The sequence below is a fragment of the Schistocerca cancellata genome, chromosome 1 (assembly GCF_023864275.1).
Source record: "Schistocerca cancellata isolate TAMUIC-IGC-003103 chromosome 1, iqSchCanc2.1, whole genome shotgun sequence".
Classification (NCBI taxonomy): Eukaryota; Metazoa; Arthropoda; class Insecta; order Orthoptera; family Acrididae; genus Schistocerca; species Schistocerca cancellata.
In genome coordinates, this window is record NC_064626.1 from 1,031,564,457 (window position 1) to 1,031,586,870 (window position 22,414).

The 22,414-nt window shown below is 42.7% G+C and overlaps 1 protein-coding gene across 1 annotated transcript in view; it reads right to left on the reverse strand.

The window, feature by feature from the left end:
• Positions 1-2,470: 2,470 nt before the first annotated feature.
• The window catches only part of LOC126162857 (uncharacterized), a 103,959-nt gene continuing 84,015 nt past the window's right edge, over positions 2,471-22,414 (reverse strand). Inside the window, exon 6 of the mRNA XM_049919637.1 lies at positions 2,471-2,883. Within this exon, the coding sequence (XP_049775594.1) occupies positions 2,725-2,883 (159 nt within the window). The 3' untranslated portion in view covers positions 2,471-2,724. The remainder of the gene's footprint in view (positions 2,884-22,414) is intronic.

Here is a 22,414-nt window from a genome sequence, read left to right on the forward strand (position 1 = left end):
TAGAGAGTCTATACAAGGGCGATGTACTTGAGTACAATATTATGGAAATGGAAGAGGATGTAGATGAAGATGAAATGGGAGATACGATACTGCGTGAAGAGTTTGACAGAGCACTGAAAGACCTGAGTCGAAACAAGGCCCCCGGAGTAGACAACATTCCATTGGAACTACTGACGGTCTTGGGAGAGCCAGTCCTGACAAAACTCTACCATCTGGTGAGCAAGATGTATGAGACGGGTGAAATACCCTCAGACTTCAAGAAGAATATAATAATTCCAATCCCAAAGAAAGCAGGTGTTGACAGATGTGAAAATTACCGAACAATCAGTTTAATAAGCCACAGCTGCAAAATACTAACACGAATTCTTTACAGACGAATGGAAAAACTAGTAGAAGCCAACCTTGGGGAAGATCAGTTTGGATTCCGTAGAAATACTGGAACACGTGAGGCAATACTGACCTTACGACTTATCTTAGAAGAAAGATTAAGGAAAGGCAAACCTACGTTTCTAGCATTTGTAGACTTAGAGAAAGCTTTTGACAATGTTGACTGGAATACTCTCTTTCAAATTCTAAAGGTGGCAGGGGTAAAATACAGGGAGCGAAAGACTATTTACAATTTGCACAGAAACCAGATGGCAGTTATAAGAGTCGGGGGACATGAAAGGGAAGCAGTTGTTGGGAAGGGAGTAAGACAGGATTGTAGCCTCTCCCCGATGTTATTCAATCTGTATATTGAGCAAGCAGTAAAGGAAACAAAAGAAAATTTCGGAGTAGGTATTAAAATCCATGGAGAAGAAATAAAAACTTTGAGGTTTGCCGATGACATTGTAATTCTGTCAGAGACAGCAAAGGACTTGGAAGAGCAGTTGAACGGAATGGATGGTATCTTGAAGGGAGGATATAAGATGAACATCAACAAAAGCAAAACGAGGATAATGGAATGTAGTGGAATTAAGTCGGGTGATGCTGAGGGAATTAGATTAGGAAATTAGACACTTAAAGTAGAAAATAAGTTTTGCTATTTGGGGAGCAAAATAACTGATGATGGTCGAAGTAGAGAGGATATAAAATGCAGACTGGCAATGGCAAGGAAAGCGTTTCTGAAGAAGAGAAATTTGTTAACATCGAGTATAGATTTAAGTGTCAGGAAGTCATTTCTGAAAGTATTTGTATGGAGTGTAGCCATGTATGGAAGTGAAACATGGACAATAAATCGTTTGGACAAGAAGAGAATAGAAGCTTTCGAAATGTGGTGCTACAGAAGAATGCTGAAGATTAGATGGGTAGATCACGTAACTAATGAGGAAGTATTGAATAGGATTGGGGAGAAGAGAAGTTTGTGGCACAACTTTTCCAGAAGAAGGGATCGGTTGGTAGGACATGTTCTGAGGCATCAAGGGATCACCAATTTAGTATTGGAGAGCAGCGTGGAGGGTAAAAATCGTAGGGGGAGACCAAGAGATGAATACACTAAGCAGATTCTGAAGGATGTAGGTTGCAGTAGGTACTGGGAGATGAAGAAGCTTGCACAGGATAGAGTAGCATGGAGAGCTGGATCAAACCAGTCTCAGGACTGAAGACCACAACAACAACAACAACTGTAAATTAAGAATGACAATACATCATAATCGTATTATGTAATAAGGTTTCGCAGAAGTAGTGTCGCAATTAACTCATTCCCCACTACGTTCTTTCTTCATCATGTATTATTTCAGCAAGAAGTGAGAAGGTTCGTAAAGTAGCGTGCTATTAAGCATGACTGAATGGTATAAGAACGTTACCTGCGAAAGGTGAAGATTCATGTTTGATTCATGTTTCTCCATTAGCTTTTATTTAGTTAGGAGTGTTCTTCATAAAATTTCTCCTGATGTGTTTCTTTCAGTCTCGGCCATTAGCAAAATCTTAGAGAGTATTTCGTTGATTATACACTATAAAACAAACGTAGTGAAATAGCATGGATACGTAACACCACAAGAAACGATTCGGTCGTATCTATGTGATGTATTACATCTCTTCAGTGCGGCTTGACGAGTGAATCCGCACCAGATCTCTGTTACTTTCCACTCATACCACCCAATTGCACAAAGCTCTTTGTTATAACTACGATTCATAGTATGCTGAATAACATTCAACTGAAACCTATAATTATTATTGGCATTTCTGCTTGCTCTAAAACATAGATACCTGAGTAAACATTTTAAACATTTGATTATGTACATTTGGCTCTGACATGCTGAAATTAACATATTTCTTGTTCATTAAAGCCCAGACGAATTACAAACTTTAATATTGATTTATTTTTGGAAATATCGTTAAAGTTTTCAAGAAACCAAAAATAATAATAATAAACATGTAAAACTATTTTACTTCAAGGAAAAATTAAAAATAAGAAACACCGTGAAAATCAGTAACGGAAAAAATGAGCATAAAAGGAAATCATTTAAATGATTTATTCAGAGACAAGTGCTATATACAGGAAGAGGAATAATTCGTAGTACCGTATAGATTTTCAGCGATGAGGCAATGCTGTACTGGAACGCTTAAGCTACAGTTAAAATTATGTTATAGAGACTACCACTGTTCATCACAGCAGTTTCGGAGACCATTTTATCAGTATTTATAATTAGCAATTTCCATCGTGTCATTTGCAGTTGGGATCCATTGTTGTTGTCTTTGTTCGTATAACAAACGGGTGAACAACGGATGAAGTTCTCAGCTACGCTAGGCGGAACTTCCTCCAGGCAACGCAGGCAGCGACGGCAGTCCCTGGAAGAGATTGGGAGCGCCCTGGAAGAGGTTGGGCACCCCCTGGAACAGGCTAGCCCCGGCCTGCATCATGGACACCAGATCCGACGCGGATGGCATCGGCATGCGCATCAACTGCAACACAACAGCCTACGGTTAATCGGCACCTACCAAAGAAATCTCAACAGCTACAGCAACAGCACGTAAGTCTTAACGAAGAAAAATCTCCAGCCGTAAAAGCTACTTCTCGCCTACGCCAACGGAGTGTTATAGCACCATTGCTGTCCACAATGACCCGAGCGTAAGCAGCACCCTTAATTTAGGAGGTAAAAAAGAGAGAAACTTCGAGGAGAAAACTGCATGACAAATTAAATATAAATGAAAACCACAAATTTGTGAATATTACACTACTAGCCATTAAAATTGCTACACCAAGAAGAAATGCAGGTGATAAACGGGTATTCAATGGACAAATATATTATATTAGAACTGACATGTGATTACATTTTCACGCGATTTGGGTGCATAGATCCTGAGAAATCAGTATCCAGAACAACCACATCTGGCCGTAATAAGGGCCTTGATACGCCTAGGGATTGAGTCAAACAGAGCTTGGATGGCGTGTACAGTACAGCTGCCCATGCAGCTTCAAAACGATACCACAGTTCATCAAGAGTAGTGACTGGCGTATTGTGACGAGCCAATTGTTCGGCCACCATTGACCAGACGTTTTCAATTGGTGAGAGATCTGGAGAATGTGCTGACCAGAGTAGCAGTCGAACATTTTCTGTATCCAGAAAGACCCGTACAGGACCTGCAACATGCGGTCGTGCATTATCCTGCTGAAATGTAGGGTGTCGCAGGGATCGAATGAAGAGTCGTAACACATCTGAAATGTAACGTCCACTGTTCAAAGTGCCGTCAATGCGAACAAGAGGTGACCGAGACGTGCTACAAATGGCACCCCATACAATCACGCCAGTATGGCGATGACGAATACACACTTTCAATTTGCGTTCACCGCGATGTCGCCAAACACGGATGCGACCATCATGATGCTCTAAACGGAACCTGGATTCATCCGAAAAAATGAGGTTTTGCCATTCGTGCACCCAGGTTCGTCGTTGAGTACACCATCGCAGGCGCTCCTGTCTGTGATGCAGCGTCAAGGGTAACCGCAGCCATGGTCTCCGAGCTGATAGTTGATGCTGCTGCAAACGTCGTCCAACTGTTCGTGCAGATGGTTGTTATCTTGCATACGTCCCCATCTGTTGACTCAGGGATCGAGACGTGACTGCACGATCCGTTACAGCCATGCGGATAAGATGCCTGTCAGCTCGACTGTTAGTGATACGAGGCCGTTGGGATCCAGAACAGCGTTCCGTTTTACCCTCCTGAACCCACCGATTCCATATTCTGCTAACACTCATTGGATCTCGACCAACGCGAGCAGCAATGTCGTGATACGATAAACCGCAATGGCGATAGGCTACAATCCGACATTTATCAAAGTCCTAAACGTGATGGTACACATTTCTCCTCCTTACACGAGGCATTACAACAACGTTTCACCAGGCAACGCTGGTCAACTGCTGTTCGTGTATGAGAAATCGGTTGGAAACTTTCCTCATGTCAGCACGTTGTAGGAGTCGCCACCGGTGCCAACCTTGTGTGAATGCTCTGAAAAGCTAATCATTTGCATATCACAGCATCTTCTTCCTGTCGGTTAAATTTCGCGTCTGTAGCACGTCATCTTCGTGGTGTAGCACTTTTTAATGGCCAGTAGTGTATATAGTAATAATTTATTCTGTTGTCCGGTTTTCGGCTTACAAAGCAGTCATCTGACTTAAGCTGATTATCCTAGTAAGCGTTGATTCAGTATCCCCGAACAACATTGAAAAATACGTTACTCATCAAGAATGAAGAACAACCATAAGTAAAAGTCATTTTTTTACGATGATGGTCAGCTGAAGTCTGATGGTGGCCTTGTAAACTGAAAGTCGATTATCAAAATAAGTTAATGGCGTAGGACATTCCAAAAGTGTGCCTTTTATTTGTAATTATGAAGTTTTTCCACCAAAAATTGAAGGAAGAATTTGTTAACGTGTTTCTCGCATTGCCCATTTACAAAAACTCTTCACAATATGGTCAATTTTGTATGCTGTAATGCAGAGAAATGCCACCCTTCTATTAACAGTATTCACCGACATCTCTGTAAACTTCACTTCATTTACGCTATTGGTATCACCACCTTCAGTATTTTCATGTCCTCCAATTATCCAGGTCATTGGATATATAACGCTTCTTCAAGTTTTTGCTAACAGAATCTGGTAATAGCGTCCACCATGAAGAGAGAATCCACTAACACATTAAGCTGACTGGTGGCTTAAAACCTTGCGACTTGGTATAGGTGTATGCTATTCTTCTAAGTGTCTGCCAGAATACTACTTTCGGAGACGGTCTTTAAATTAGGCGTCACGTCAGCGTTGTCGAGCTGGTGTAGAGGACGAATGTGTTGTTGCCGCAATTGGATTATGTTCCTCCAGAAGGTGACGAGTTTTTCTGTAAAATCCTCCAGTAGTTCTGCTACTGAAGTACTTGATGGGATAGAAGCCTCTTCTATGAATCTAGCAGCGGCAGCAACCGGTGTTCACACGGTGGTTTGTGGTATAATTATTTATTCGAGTCCCGAAGCACATACAACACATGGTAATTAGCATTAAAACAAAAGAGGGAGAAAATTGTTAAACTACACTACCGCTGCCCAAAATCTTTCAACATTAAATGCGCTCAGAGTCACGAGCAAATGTTTTCTGTGCACGATGCACTGCTTAGCTGACAGACCAGTAGGTGTTCAATGGTATCTTCTTCTCCGCAGTCACACTTGGTGGAATCCACAGGGAAATGCCATTTCTAGAGATTACGCCTAGATCTTCGAACTCAAGTTCGAAGATGGCTGAGTGCGCTTCACACGATCAAATTCTGTTTCTGTTAAGGTGGAAGGGTTTCCAGAGAGGTGGGTCAGGTAGAGCTATTCTCAAGTTGAGAGATCCACAGATGTTTCCTTGCTGCAGCAGCTGTTGTCTGCAACACTGAATGGTCTTGATGAAACTTCTTTTGGACCTCAACCTCGGAGCTGCTGGAATGTGTCCAAGTAATGGATGGTTTTTCTGATAAGCCTGATTTGTTCTCTTTGTATTGGCAGCAACTTCAAGATGAATTTCTGATGGCGCTATGCCTGTGAGCTGATGCAGTTTTTTACCAGTGGCGTAGGGGCTAAACATCCTGTAACAAGCTTTCAATGAGTGACTTGTCAGTTTCGTGAGCGGGCAAATTTCTATCAAACTAGGCATGCACGCTCTGCAGCACTGTGGCATGCTCCTAGTGCCGTCGTTCTCAGTGTTTGTGGTCGACAGCCCCAAGTATTACATGTGATATTGCGGAGGATGTTATTTCTGGCTTCCACCTTCATTCTCATATTCTCGAAGTGCTGCTTGTACGTCGGAGTACGATCCAGAGTGACTCCCAGCTAATTTTGATGGGCCGTATTTACCAACTGTATCCCTTGCCATGTGGTGTTAAGTTTGCGACTTGTCGGATTGTGCTAACGATGAAAAGCACATAGTTGCATATCAGCTGACTTTGAACGAAGTTGATTTTTAGATTAATAGACACTCAACTCTCAGTGTGTCTGACAAATGGATTTCGACGTGTCCAAAAGACTACCTTTGACTCGCTAATGCGAGATCATCGGCATAAAGGAAACTGCTTGTGTTCGCCGGAAGTGGTTATCATTGGTATAGATGTTGAATTACAATGGTGAAAGAACACTTCATTGTTATGAGCCATTTCTTTGACAACTCCATCGATTACGCCGAAGCCGGCCGGAGTGGCCGTGCGGTTCTAGGCGCTACAGTCTGGAACCGAGCGACCGCTACGGTCGCAGGTTCGAAACCTGCCTCGGGCATGGATGTGTGTGATGTCCTTAGGTTAGTTAGGTTTAATTAGTTCTAAGTTCTAGGCGACTGATGACCTCAGAAGTTAAGTTGCATAGTGCTCAGAGCCATTTTTGATTACGCCGACGCTGGGAATCCACATAGTTTTGTAGTAAACTTTGAGAACGTTTGGTGAAACTATAATCTTTTATTATTTCGTGGATTATTTGCGACAGTGCATGGTGACTGACAGTGTCAGAAGCAGCCGTCAGATCGATAAAACCTACTCCTGTAATTTTCCGGGTATCAAAGCCATTCTCAATTAATTGCATGAGACTGAGGACCTGAGATGTGCAGCTTTTTTCCCTGGTCTGATACCTGCTTGTCCTTGAAATACGTAGAACCGGTTCTACGACATGAAAGAAACGATTCAGCAACAATCGCCCAAAAATTTTGATCAGATGGCACAACAAGGATACTGGCGTGAAGCTTTCTGACTCAGCTGACAATTTTCCAGGTTTTAAGATAGAAATTACACGAGATTTTCATCAGGTTTTGGGAAAATTGCAAATCCTTATACAGTTGTTGAAAAGTACCAAAATCCATTCTCTCGCTTGATCACCGTATTGTTTCATCTGCTCCATCTTGACGTCATCTGTCATTGCTGCTTTGCCAAACTTACAACTGTTTGCGGCTGCATTTAGTTCTTGCATGAAAAAAGGCTGTTGAAGTTCACTGGGCTCCAGTTCCTCTCTCTACAGAGTTTTGTAATGTGACTTACGTATATGATTGTCCGGTTTACCGTTATTTGCAAGCTGTCAGTCAATCTGGTTAGCTTTTATGCATTTGCATGTTTCTTTGTAGGTGTTGGGTCGCAGCTCAGACGCTATAGAAGCCTCCAGGTTTTGTGGCTACCTTTGCTCTATCTATCTACATCAGTTTACACCAGACATCTTCCTTGTTTTTGAATATCGTTCTCAACAGATCTTCTCCGGCCTGCAAGATCTTTTCGGTCCAAAGATCGAGATAGTTTCCTAAACGCTTCTCTGCTTCTTCATGTATTGTTGTCTGCAACGTCGTGGGACTGAGATATGGGAGCAATGCTTTACAACGTTTACGAAGTTATCGTACGATTCGGGAACTGGATTTATGCTAAGAGTGCTCTCGTCCGCAACAGAGCAGAACTTCTCCCAGTCGGCTTTCTTAAAATCTCCTTCGAAAAGGAACTGTCTGATGTCGGATTGTAGAGTATATCTAGCATATAAAAGGACGGTGTTACGTGCGAGGCATTGCGTGTCCCACTTATTTATTTGATAACGGAGATATTTGTTCGCTCGCGAAGATGAAATCTGGATTAGAGCCGCGACTCAATCTTGCACTATTGAAAGATGCTGGAAGTTTGGTTTTATGTACTAGGCTGAGGTCATATGAAAGCGCCCACTTTGCCACAGGTTTTCAACTTTTGTCGATATTAGAGTAGCCCCACATAATATTTTGGCCATCAAAGGCGCCAGCCACAAACTTAATATGTTGATGCCAGGAGTTGCTAGGTTCCACAAATCTAAATTTAATGCCGGAGGCTCATAAAGAGATGTTGCGTAATAATTACTCAGCTGTAGTGTGGGAATTTCAGCATCGACCTTCAGTGATGTTCCCGTGAAGAGAATCTCAACGTGAGGCTTGACAAAGATGGTACTACAATGTTGTCGGTGAGGATGTTCAGTCACTAGTCTCATCTCTTTGATTTTGGGATCATGAAAGGTGAAGTCACTGTGGGTTTTCCGAATTCATATTAAATCACAATTTTGTTCATGCTACCCAAGCACAACTCACGACCCGTCAATACAGCATTATTTCCGCCAGTACCTAGTCTCGTATCTTAAACTGCCAGGAAGTTTCATTTCAGCGCACACTCCGCCGCAAAGTGAAAAATTCATTGGGTAATAACAGCAAGATCGAAATTTTCATCATAAATGCGCCGAATTCCAAAGTTCGTAGATGATTTTCTTGCGACGTTACCACTCATCGGTGAAAATTGAAATTTACATTCGCTTAAAATGTTTGCCTCTCCTGTCGTGTGGAATAACGAAACAGTGAGCACGGCAACAGCCAACACCGATTTGTCACCAGTAAAAGACGGTTACATTGTCATCTCAGGTATAATGCTTAATTTCCTAACTAATATTGTCGTTCCATTTAGAACTAACAAACAAACGATACAGTTAAAGTGTCTACTATGTGAGATTTAGTAGGATTGTACAGATAAGACGCACCCAATTTCTCGTGGCCAAATGTTGGGGAAAACATGAGGCTAGCTTTCGGGCCGCTACTGAATAAGTATAAATGGCCTCCCAGATATCGTCGGAAGCTCCTTGAGTCTGGTCGTGGATGATGTTGTTTTACATAAAAACTAGCTTAGCGCACATTACTTCGCTCGCGTAGACTTTAAGGTCTGCGCACATTCTTTTATTCGAATTCTTACGCTATTCACAAATTGCAACGTCTTTTAAACTTTTCACGCTAACTATGGCCGTAGAAAAGTGTTCTTTTCCCACTATACTTCTGACAAAAAAGCGCTTCTGGCAGTTGGAGTCAGAGTTATTTGTTAATCCTGTGTTTTGAATTCTTTTGGTGATATTTCCATATTTTTTTAGAAGATAAATACCAGTTTCCCTAGATTTTGCTTTAGATGTGTTTAAAAATGACGAAATATTTTCATAAAAACTTTCATTCCATATTTCACCCCCTTATGGGTTGAATTTTCGAAAAACACTGAACATATACCTCCTTTTATTTCCAACCGAGATCCAGATTCAAATTTTCAGAACTTTAGTGTCAAAAACACACTCCTGGAAATGGAAAAAAGAACACATTGACACCGGTGTGTCAGACCCACCATACTTGCTCCGGACAATGCGAGAGGGCTGTACAAGCAATGATCACACGCACGGCACAGCGGACACACCAGGAACCGCGGTGTTGGCCGTCGAATGGCGCTAGCTGCGCAGCATTTGTGCACCGCCGCCGTCAGTGTCAGCCAGTTTGCCGTGGCATACGGAGCTCCATCGCAGTCTTTAACACTGGTAGCATGCCGCGACAGCGTGGACGTGAACCGTATGTGCAGTTGACGGACTTTGAGCGAGGGCGTATAGTGGGCATGCGGGAGGCCGGGTGGACGTACCGCCGAATTGCTCAACACGTGGGGCGTGAGGTCTCCACAGTACATCGATGTTGTCGCCAGTGGTCGGCGGAAGGTGCACGTGCCCGTCGACCTGGCACCGGACCGCAGCGACGCACGGATGCAGCCAAGACCGTAGGATCCTACGCAGTGCCGTAGGGGACCGCACCGCCACTTCCCAGCAAATTAGGGACACTGTTGCTCCTGGGGTATCGGCGAGGAGCATTCGCAACCGTCTCCATGAAGCTGGGCTACGGTCCCGCACACCGTTAGGCCGTCTTCCGCTCACGCCCCAACATCGTGCAGCCCGCCTCCAGTGGTGTCGCGACAGGCGTGAATGTAGGGACGAATGGAGACGTGTCGTCTTCAGCGATGAGAGTCGCTTCTGCCTTGGTGCCAATGATGGTCGTATGCGTGTTTGGCGCCGTGCAGGTGAGCGCCACAATCAGGACTGCATACGACCGAGGCACACAGGGCCAACACCCGGCATCATGGTGTGGGGAGCGATCTCCTACACTGGCCGTACACCACTGGTGATCGTCGAGGGGACACTGAATAGTGCACGGTACATCCAAACCGTCATCGAACCCATCGTTCTACCATTCCTAGACCGGCAAGGGAACTTGCTGTTCCAACAGGACAATGCACGTCCGCATGTATCCCGTGCCACCCAACGTGCTCTAGAAGGTGTAAGTCAACTACCCTGGCCAGCAAGATCTCCGGATCTGTCCCCCATTGAGCATGTTTGGGACTGGATGAAGCGTCGTCTCACGCGGTCTGCACGTCCAGCACGAACGCTGGTCCAACTGAGGCGCCAGGTGGAAATGGCATGGCAAGCCGTTCCACAGGACTACATCCAGCATCTCTACGATCGTCTCCATGGGAGAATAGCAGCCTGCATTGCTGCGAAAGGTGGATATACACTGTACTAGTGCCGACATTGTGCATGCTCTGTTGCCTGTATCTATGTGCCTGTGGTTCTGTCAGTGTGATCATGTGATGTATCTGACCCCAGGAATGTGTTAATAAAGTTTCCCCTTCCTGGGACAATGAATTCACGGTGTTCTTATTTCAATTTCCAGGAGTGTACTTTCGTAATTAAATGTTTCCATAAATTTTTTCATCCCCTATTCCATTCCCTTGGGGGTCTGAATTCCCAAAAACACTGAAACACGTATTTGTTTTTACTCACAACCGAAAATTCAAATGCCAATTTTGAAAGTGTAGCTTTAAAATTGCTGTAGTAGTACTTTAATAGTGATTTACTTACAAAATAAACTTTCACGTACTATTCCACCCATTAGAAGTCGAATTTCCAAATTTACTGAAGCATGTTTCTTTTTATTATTATTCTGACCGAGAAACTAAAACCAAGCTTGAAAATTACCTTAATAGCGACATATTTTGAACAAACCTTTCATTTCCTATTTCACTCACCTTAGGGACGCAGTTTCGAAGAATCCCTTACTAAACGATATTTTCAATATGAGGTGAACATCCTCCCCAGAAACCAAGTTTTTATCCTTAGCAGTTTGGGCTCGGCGGTGATGAGTCAGTGAATCCGTCAGGCCCTATTTCTCCCCTTTAGAGGTTGAATTTCCAAAACACTAAAACACGTATTTTTTTATTTCCACCTGAGAAGCAAAATTCAAATTTTCGTAGATTTAGCTTTAAAAACGCTTTCATTATGAAATATTTCCACAAAACGTTCCATCCTCTGTTTCACCCCCTTAGGGATTGAATTTCCAAAAATACTGAGTCACGTATTATTTTTATGAAGTACCGGGGCACCTGTTGAGGATATGCGTTTGTTGAACAGTTTGGTAGTTGGCCCTCAAAACAATTTCACTCGTCGCCGCAGTTTCCGCGTAAAGTCCCGATGCTGCTGACAGCACTAGCAACTCCCCTTTCCTTTCCTTTCTCCGCTCTCTAGCTTCAATATATATGTAACGTGTTATTTAATTAGTAGCCGAGAGGTCAAATACCAAATTTCATAGACGTAACACTAAAAACGCTATAGTATTTCCTTAATAACAGTTTATTTAAATAAACTTCCATCCACTATTGCAGCTCATGGAGGTCAAATTTCCACAAATGCCGAAACAAGTATTTCTTTCTTTCTGACTAAGAAATCAGATGCTAGTTTTCGTGGTTCTAGCTCCAAAATTGCCTTAATAGCAACATATCTTCAAAAAACATTTCATCTCCTATTGTACCATCTCAGGGATGGGATATCGGAAAATCTCTTCTTAAACGACGCTTTCAGTATAAGATCAACACCCTTTGTAAATTTCAAGTTTTTTATCCTTAGTGGTTTGGGGTGGGTGAAGATGATTGAATGAGTGAGTGAGTCAGTCAGGACATTGCATTTTGTATATAGAAATGTCACAACATTAGATAATTGTAAAGAAGAACCGGGACAGCCGCTGAGGATTGGTGGTTGATGTAGAGTTTAGCAGTTGACCCTCAATATATGCAGATGTGATGTATTGCACATAAATGCACGGTAAGACCAGTTATTTTATGATTACAGGGTTGCCAAACAATCACTGCAAGCAGTGACATGCATTGAATATCTGAAAATATGTGTCAGGAGCGATTTTGAGTGTATCGACCACATGAAAAGAATCGTGGTAAAGGCAGATGTCAGACTGAGATTAATTTTAAGACTCGACTGAGAGTGTAGGCCACCTATGAAATGCATAGCTTACAAAACTCTCTCATGTTGTATCCTTATCATTCGTCGGTCTGGGACGCTGACCAGATAGGACTGATGGAGGAAACACAGAAGGTCTAAACGAGATCAGTGCATTTCGTTTCAGGTTCGTTTGCGCAAAAGCGTCACGAAGATGCTCAGCCAACAACAGTGGCAGACGTCAGAAGAGAGATGTTGTGCAACACGCTGCGGTTCACATTTAAAATTCCAAGAAGGTTCAGCCAATATACATTGAGATGACAAATGGCACGGAATAGTTATATGTAAATATACAGATAGCGGTATAACGCGTTCACAAGGTGTAAAAGTGTAGTGCGTTTGCAGAGCTGTCATTTGTACTCAGGTGATTCACGTGAAAAGCTTTCCGACGTGATTATGTCCGCACGACGGGAATTAAACGTCTTTGAACGCGGCATGGTAGTTGGAGCTAGACGTATGGGACATCTCATTTCGGAAATCATTAGGGAATTCAATACTCGGAGATTCATAGCTTCAAGAGTGTGCTTAGAATACCACATTTCAGGCATTATATCTCCCACCACGGACAACGCAGTGGCCGACGGCCTTCACGTAACGACCGACAGCAGCGGCATTTGTGTACAGTTGTCAGTGTTAAGCAACACTGCGTGAAGTAACCGCAGAAATCAATGTGAAACGTAAGACGAACGTACCTGTTAGGAAAATGCGGCAAAATGTGTCGTTAATGGACTGTGGTAGCACAGGACCGGCGCGAGTGCCTTTGCTAACAGCACGACATCGCCTGTAGCGCCTCTATTGTGCTCGTGACCATATCACTTGGATCATAGACGACTGGAAAACCATGGCCTCGTCAGATGAGTCCCGGTTTCGGTTGGTAAAAGTTGATGGCAGGATTCGAGTGGGACTCAGAGCCTCTCCCTCCCCTCCCCTCCCCTCCCGAAGCCCACGACCTAGGGTATTAACAAGGCACTGTTAAAGCTGGTGGTGGCTCAATAATTGTGTGGGTTATGGTTGGGTTATTTGGGGGAAGAGACCAAACAGCGAGGTCATCGGTCTCATTGGATTAGGTACGGATGGGGAAGGAAGTCGGCCGTGCCCTTCCAAAGGAACCATCCTGGCATTTGCCTGGAGCGGTTTAGGGAAATCACGTAAAACCTAAATCAGGATAGCCGAACGCGGGATTGAACCGTCGTCCTCCCGAACGCGAGTCCAGTGTGCTAGCCACTGCGCCACCTCGCTCGGTAATAACTGTGTGGGCTGCTGTATTTACACGGGATGGATTTGGTCTCTGTTCCAATTGAACCGATCATTGACTGGAAATAGTTATGTTCGGGTATTTGGAAACAACATGCAGCCATTCATGGTCTTTTTTTCACGACCAACAATGTAATTTTTACGGATGACAGTGCGCCATATCACAGGGTCACTGTTGTTCGCGATTGGTTTGGAGAACATTCTGGACAGTTCGAGAGACTGATTTGGCCACCCAGATCGCCCGGCATGAATCCCATCGAACATTATCGAGAGATCAGTTCCGACCAAAAATCCTGCACCGGCAACACTGTCGCAATTATGGATAGTTACAGAGGCAGCATGGCTCAATATTTCTGCAGGGTATTTCCAACGCCGTGCTGAGTCAATGGCATGTCGAGTTGTTGCATTACGCTGGGCAAAAGTAGACTTATCGGCAATCGTTCTTCCCGCCCACTGTTCGGAACTTGAAGAGAAAAGGGAGGAAGTAACAGTGGTACACGAAGTACCTTCCGCTACACATCAAACGGTAGTTTGCGGAGTATAGTGTCCTTTTTCCATTATTTGAGTCCAGTTTCTGCCGCTTCAAATCATAAGCAATAAAACAGAACATTCTGTCAAAATTACGTAACAGATACAATACTTCTATCTCATTCTACTGTATTGACACATGAGTTTGAAGCGCTTTGTCAGATGCTTTGATAGATGCTTGTATTTGAGAAGGATGGCGTACAACAAACAATTAGTAATATAACAGAACGAAATTTTCACTCTGCAGCGGAGTGTGCGCTGATATGAAACTTCCTGGCCGATTAAAACTGTGTGCCGGACCGAGACTCGAACTCGAGACCTAGTATAGTAATATAATCTAGAGGCCCATCAGCCATCTATTCCAAATATACAAACATTCACTCAATGTATCATCAAGAAACTGGAATTTTCCCAGGTGGGGGAACGAGATAATTTCTTAATTAATACAGCACTATAGACCATCTGCAAATAGTCAGCGAAAAGTCGTCACTAAAAGATTATATGAAACAAGGCAGTCTTTCGATATACTACGTTAATATACTGTAGAATACTACGTTAGTATACTGTAGAACTGTGTGTGTGTGTGTGTGTGTGTGTGTGTGTGTGAAAAACAGTCCTACTATTTCCATTTGTCTTAACCAAGAAATCAGCCAAAAAGACTCCTAATCGACATTATTCTCACCAGCATTAAAGGAAATTTTCAGATCTCCAAACTGGGAGAAAGAAGGCGAACGTGTTAATGTGACACACGTGCACTACTTTCCTCTTGGTATCGCTACTGTACTTTTTGTATGTAGAATGTGGCCACAATTATACTTTCGAATGCTGTGAGGGCCTCCATGAAAAAATGAGTGACTGTAGGACAATGAAACTACTTGGAAACATTTACAAGACATACAAAAGCGAAATAACGAATAAACCGTTGAAAGAAAGGCATTTTAATTTCCAGATGAGTATGTAAAATTTGTTAATTGCGTTAATTGTTAATTTCGAGGCTACAAACTTTGCTCAATGTAAAGACCATCTGCATTCTTAACAGCCTGGAAGTTTGTGCGAATACCATTCCACAACAGTTTGCAGAACTTTCCTAACGGTGGATCATGGAATTTTCAGCTGCATTGATACGGGTCGTGCAGTGCATGAAGATCGCACATAGCGTCCAGCATTCCCAGTCATGACAACAGTAACTTCTTCAACAATTTGTGGGGCAATTAGCCGTCGTCCTCTCCTAGGAGCGATTCCAAAATCTCCAGTTAATTCAAACTTTGGAATCGTGTTCTTCAACCTCAGTGCGGAAAGAAGATGTCTTTGTATTCCTTTAACCGTTCCAGACACACTGGTTACAAATGTGTACATTTACGTTTAGAGTCTATTAGCTGTAACAGAAATATTTTTCCTCAATGGAAAGCTTACGTACACATCTGTGAATGTTCAATCTTTTCATCATGCGCAAGTGCTGCCACCTGTTGAGCAACACTGTGAAAATATCAACAAATGAACGTAGTAGGGAGCAGAAACTTGTGACCATCAGAATTCACGGAATTTGCTGGTTAGTTATACTCCAGTGTATAACTGAATATCATTTTTTGCGTGGTAATTAATGAATTATCAATGTATTTATTATAACAATGAATCATTTTAGTCCATAAAAGAAGCCATGTGTACAAAGCGTATATTGGAAACGGGTTCATATATTTGTATAAATCTTGCATCTAAATTCATTAAAAGATCAGCAAAGAGCATTAGATAATAAAGAAAAATTTTCCTTTCTCGAGAAAAAAATCAGATCTGAAAGGGTTTAAGCGACGATATTTGCGAAGAGCAGCAGCACCGCTGCTGTTGTTTTGATAAAACAGCTTTACGAGTAAAGCCCTGCTCATCTTGTCCACATCCATGTTGACTGCAAATATAACGCAAACTGATGTTTGTGTTTCAACACTACGTCGCTGTACCTAACGGTAAGTCACGACACTAACACCAGTAACAACGAAAATTCTGCAGCGCACAGTCTGAACTTTCCATCTACACTGGCTCAAATAGCCAAAGTTTAATTAAAACGACTCTGTGGTTCAAATATGCCTAAAAAACTGACGTAAAAACGAAATAATGGAAGTATGGTATTAGGAATAATGGAAGTATGATGACTTTTTATTGTTATTACTATTTTCTGCAGCTGAATAGACGAGCGGCAAAAGGAACGAAGAGGACCATGAAAGAGACTTGGAGGGCTTTCCTTAAATCAAATTGTATTTATAAAAGGAAATTTTATAACCAGTGTGTATTACGAGTTTTGATTAATGGGGAGTGACACAAAGGTGTTTATTCAAAACCTTTGAGTTGTTTGCCGATCAATGGATAGATGTATGTTGGGATTTACTAGCAGGGAAGAGAAGACGGGCAAGTGAACTAGGCAGCGGAATGGTGTAGAAGATATAACAATACGGATGATGGATGATTCAATGAACTTCACTGCTGGAATCTAAGAGATAAGAAAACATCCAGACAACGCCCTAATGAAAGATGGATAGAAGACATTTGGAAACGTACGGGACAACATACATATCTACGCTGAAAACCATAATGCACTGAAAAGTCTAGAAGAGGCTTGAATCGGAGAGTGGGTACCGAGTGGCTGCCTCTGATGATTACTTTCAAGAGTCCTAATAATATTTCAGTAACACAGTTTACAGGTAAGACAACTGAATAAATAGCTAATATGTGAGATTCAGTTCAGTTATTTCTACGTTCTGGCACTATTTTCTATGCTCAGGATAGAGCATGTTGTTAATAACAGTTGTTAATAACAGTGACGCAGACCAATCATTAGATATTAATAGTAATTCTACAAGCATTATATGAACTCCAACCACTTTCTTCAGGTAATGCCAGATATAGTACGTCTTCTTCTTATTCTGTAGTGGTCAATCCAAGGATTGGTTTGCAACAGCTACAATGGCAGCTTGTCTGCATTCTGTGCGTCTTTCAGCTTTTCTCTTCATTTCTTTATAGGTGTTACATCCCACATCTTTCACGATTTGATCCATGTACCTCAGTCGTGGTCTTCCTCTTGGTCTTTTTCCCTTGACATATCCCTCTATGATTGTGTTCAGGAGTCCTTTATGTCTTAATAGATGGCCTGTAAATTGCACTCTTCTTTTAACAATGAAACTCCAGAAGCTTCTCTTCTCACCTGCTCTTTCCAGAACCACTTCGTTTGTGACCTTGTCGATCCATTTTATTTTGAGCATGCGTCTATAGCACCACATTTCAAAAGAATTTAGCTTCTGATCTTCCTCTGTCCCGAGAGTCCATGTTTCACATCCATAGCATGCCACACTCCACACATATGATTTCAAAAATCTTTTCCTGATTTCAAGGCTGATGCTCTTAGATGTTAATATGTTTTTCTTCTTGTTAAAAGCAGCCTTTGCTTGAGCTATTCTACTTTTCACTTCTGCCTTGCTCCTTCCATCCCTGATAATTTACTACCCAGATAAGTAAATTTATCAACTTGTTCAAGCAGTTCATTGCCTACATGAACTTGGACTTTCACTTGATCTTCTTTGTCGCATGCCACTACTTTTGTTTTTGCTTTATTAATTCTCATATTATATTCTTCACCCATAACTTTATCCATTCTATTCAGTAGGACTACAAGATCTTCTTCACTTTCAGCCATGACAGCTATATCATCGGCATATCTTATCATATCTATTCGTTGGCCATGAATTATTACACCTGTCTGTGAATTTTCCCTTACTTTTTTCAGCGCCTCTTCAATGTACACGTTAAAGATAACAGGGGATAGTGCGCAACCTTGTCGGACACCTTTCCGTATCTGCACCTCTTCTTGTTTTGTCCGTCCACGGATAACTGCTGTCTCGTTTTTGTACAGGTTCCATATCATTTTTCTATCTTTATTGTCTATTCCTACTTTTTTGAGTACCTCAAACATCTTATCCCATTTAACATTATCAAAGGCTTTTTCTACATCTACGAAAGCTATGTATGTTTTCAGGTTCTTATCTAGTCGTTTCTCTATTATTAGTTTTAGAGCAAATATTGCTTCTCTGGTTCCTCTATCTCTCCGGAATCCAAACTGGTCTTCGGAGAGTGTAGCTTCGACTTTTTGTTCTATGCGTTTTAGGATAACTGAGGCTAATATTTTAGAGGCGTGAGTAACTAGACTGAGCGTCCTATAATTTTCAAATCTTGTAGCATTTGCCTTCTTTGGAATGGGGATCATAATGTTTTTCTCAATGTCTGTAGGAATTTTACCCTGCTCGTAGATGTTGAAAACAAGATTATACAACTCCTGATTCAGTTTTGCTCCTCCAGATTTCAGAAGTTCGGCTGGGATATTGTCTATACCAGGCGATTTGTTGTTTTTCAATTTTTTCAGAGCTAGTTCAAACTCTTCCTTTAATATAGGTTCACCTATGTTGTGTGCATCTACTTCTGTTTCTTCTTCCATGATGTTTTCAGACAGGTCTGGTCCGCTGTACAGTTTTCCTATATGTTGTTTCCTTCTTCTTGCAACTTCATCATCGTCATCCAACATATTGCCATTTTCATCCATCACAGCCCTACACTTGTTTCTTCTGTCTCCAAAGCAATGTCTCACACATTTATAGGCCTTGTCGATATTTCCCTTGCTCATGTTGTCCTCAACTGAAATACAGAGATCATCAAGGTATTTTTCTCTTGCTGGTTTTGCCTCTCTGTTGATTCTGTTTTTCAGACTCTTGTATTTCTCTTGGTCTTCCTTCTTCACAGAATTTTTTAATTTCCTTCTTTCTTCCATCATATTTAGTAGGTCATTAGTGATCCATTCCTTCCTTTTCTCTGTCCTTTCTTTTCCTATTACTTCTTCTGCTACTTCTAAAATACCAGTTTTTATTTTTTCCCAGCTGCTTTGGATGTCATTGCAGCCCTGTGTATTTGTTTTCTTGTCTGTTTCTAGTTGATAGTGCTTCAGTGTATTATCGTTTTTCAGGTTTGTCAAATCCCATTTACATGTACTTCTTTTTTTAATGTTCTTGAATTTTAGTTCAGTCGTCATCATAACGAGTATGTGGTCACTTTCCACATCACAGCCTGGATATGATCTGCTGTCCTTAACTCGGTTTCTAAATCTTTGCTTCACTAATATGCAGTCAATTTGATATCTGTTAATGTCACCAGGCATTTTCCAAGTATATCTTCTTCTTGGATGATGATTGAAGAAGGTATTTGTAATGCAAAGTTTATTTCTTTGGCAGAGTTCTACAAGTTTATCCCCTCTTTCATTTCTTAATCCTAATCCAAAATTCCCTGCCACATCCTCTTCTTTACCTTCCCCAACAACGGCATTCATATCTCCCATGATGACAATGTTTTCAGCTCCTTTAATTCTGCCAATTACTTCTTCAAGGTGGTCATACAGCATGTCGATTTCATCATCCTCGTGCCTCGTAGTTGGCATGTATACTTGGATTATGATTGTGTCTCTTGGTTTGGTTTCAAATCGGACATAAATTATCCTCTCACTACGTTGAACAAATCCTTTTACTCTTAACCCCATCTCTTTATTGAGGATAATTCCCACTCCTGCAATCCCGGGATTATCTTGTGCTGTTCCAGTGTGTATGATTCTGTAATCCCCTGACCAAAAGTCACCAGCGTTTGGCCATCTCATTTCTGAGACTCCCAGTACATCAATATCCATTTGTTTCATTTCCATTTTCAAGTTTTCCAGTTTATCACATTTAAGACGTGAGTTGACGTTCCATGTTGCTATCCTTCTTACATTAATGCTTTTGGACTTTGGTATCTCTTTAGTTGTCCCCGCCCGGAGATTCGAATGGGGGACTATTTTACCTCTGGAGAATTTAACCAAAGAGCTTTCCATCATAAGCTGTTGATGCTTGGGATACCCGCCTGGGTCTTTAATGGAGTGGTTTCCCGTTGCCTTCTCCATTCTATGCCGTTGGCCACCTTGTGGCTCCTCCGCCTTTAGGAGCAGTTTCCCACCCCAAGGGCAAGAGAGTGCCCTTCCTTCTAGCCGCTCATCCGCCCTCCTAGAAGGCCGTTGGCAATTGATAGAAGGTAATCTCCTTATCCCGGGAGATATTCGGCTCAGTAGAAGTATAGGTTGGAAATGGAAGACCCCTAGCCCTCGAAACCTAATAGCGTCAGGGTGGCCAAATAGGAAAGATAAAAGTGAGGAGCCTGGCATAAGTAAGTGGAAGCAATGCCAGGACTCAGCTCGGGACCCCGTGGTCGCCAGCCACGTACTCACTAGGCGTGAGTCCCTGAAGTACGTCATGATAAGAAAAATAATGAGTGGTACCATTGGATATTGCACTGCCTGACAAAAATGTGAAGCGATAAGACGGAGACGGTAAAACAAAATGAAACTTCTTAGGTTGAGAGGCTATGTGGTAACTAACTCGAGACAAATTTACAAAGTACTTGGTGGTATAAGCCCATTCATCAGTATGACGTTGCACCTCCTCTGACCTGAATACATGCACATATTCGGTTCGGTTGTAAATGGTGCCTAAAGCTGCTGTATCGCGGATATTGGGATATTGCTGGCCACTGGAGTACCTCAACATCATACAGTCTTCTCATAGGGACACGTGCCATGTTGGGTGAGCATTGCCCTGTTGAAAATGGCACCACGATACTGTTGCATTACAGGTAACACTTTAGGTCTCAGGACAGTGACGTGTCGTTGTGCCGACAGAATTACCTTCATTACTGCCAGCCACGGCCTGAAGACATACCCGATGGCTCCCCATACCATGACACAAGGAACAACGCGGTCTGTTTCTCTCCAAAACATTGTGGAATGGGACCATTCCTCTGGTCGCGTCGTGCTCGACGACAATTGTCAAGTACAGAACCGAACGGTGATTCATCGCTGAACACAATGCAACGACATTCATCACCAGTCCAAGGTGGTCATGGTCATAAGCTCCACTCCAAACAGAGCCGTTTGCATTGTGGTATTAATGGCAGCCTACCCACGAGACGGTAATAGTCCGGCTGCTGATTGTCTCCTGCCAATGGCGCGAAGTGACACAAAAGCTGCAGGAAGTCCGTCACGTGTTCTCGGATGGTAGGCGCAGATGTGAAGGAGTTACAATGTGCTTACTGCACAACAGAGCGACCCTCCCTTACGTTGGTCAGATGTGTTCGACCGGAAACTTGACAACAAGTATGCCCGCCCTCACGTTCCCATGCAGTCCACCATTGCATCACTCTCACTGGCGAATCTGCCACACATCTGAATATTGGACAATTCGACTATCCAACAAAATGGAGGCACACAATGAGGCCGCTTTTACTGTCAGGTGCTGATAACGCCGTCACATACTATGAGGGTAATCCCAAAAGTAAGTTTTTCTATTTTTTTTATAAGTACAGAACTCTGTGCGGCAATTGGTCACACTGTTATGAAGAGTGCTTCACGCGCTGTGTGTGAACACGCACACGCCGCGCCGAGGCGCCCTGTCTTGGCTTGGCAACCGTTGAGAATGGAGCTCCCGTTGGATGTTAACCGCCAAGTGCGAATTGCAAGCAGTTATTCGGTTTTTGAACGCAAAGGGCACTGCGCCAATTGAAATCCATCGCCAATTGGCAGAAGTGTATGGTGAGTCGTGCATGGATGTCAAAAATGTTCGAAGTGGTCCGAGTGTTTGCAGCTGGTCGGACCGAAATTCACGACGAACAAAGGAGCGGGAGACCGTCAATTTCTAAGGAGACAGTGTTGAAGGTTGAGTAAAGCATGCGTGAAGATCGGCGGATCACCCTGGATGATCTCTGCATGTTGGTTCCTGAGGTTTCCCGAAGCACCGCTCACAGAATTTTAACGGAAACATTGAACTACCGGAAGGTATGGGCAAGATGGGTGCCACGCATGCTGACTGAGGATCACATGCGGCAACAAGTTGATGCTTCCCGCGCTTTTCTTCACCGCCTTGCAGCCGAACGTGACAACTTTCTGGACTCAATTGTCACGGGTGTCGAAACCTGGGCATACTACTTACACCTGAGACCAAGCAACAATCACGCCAGTTCATAACTTTC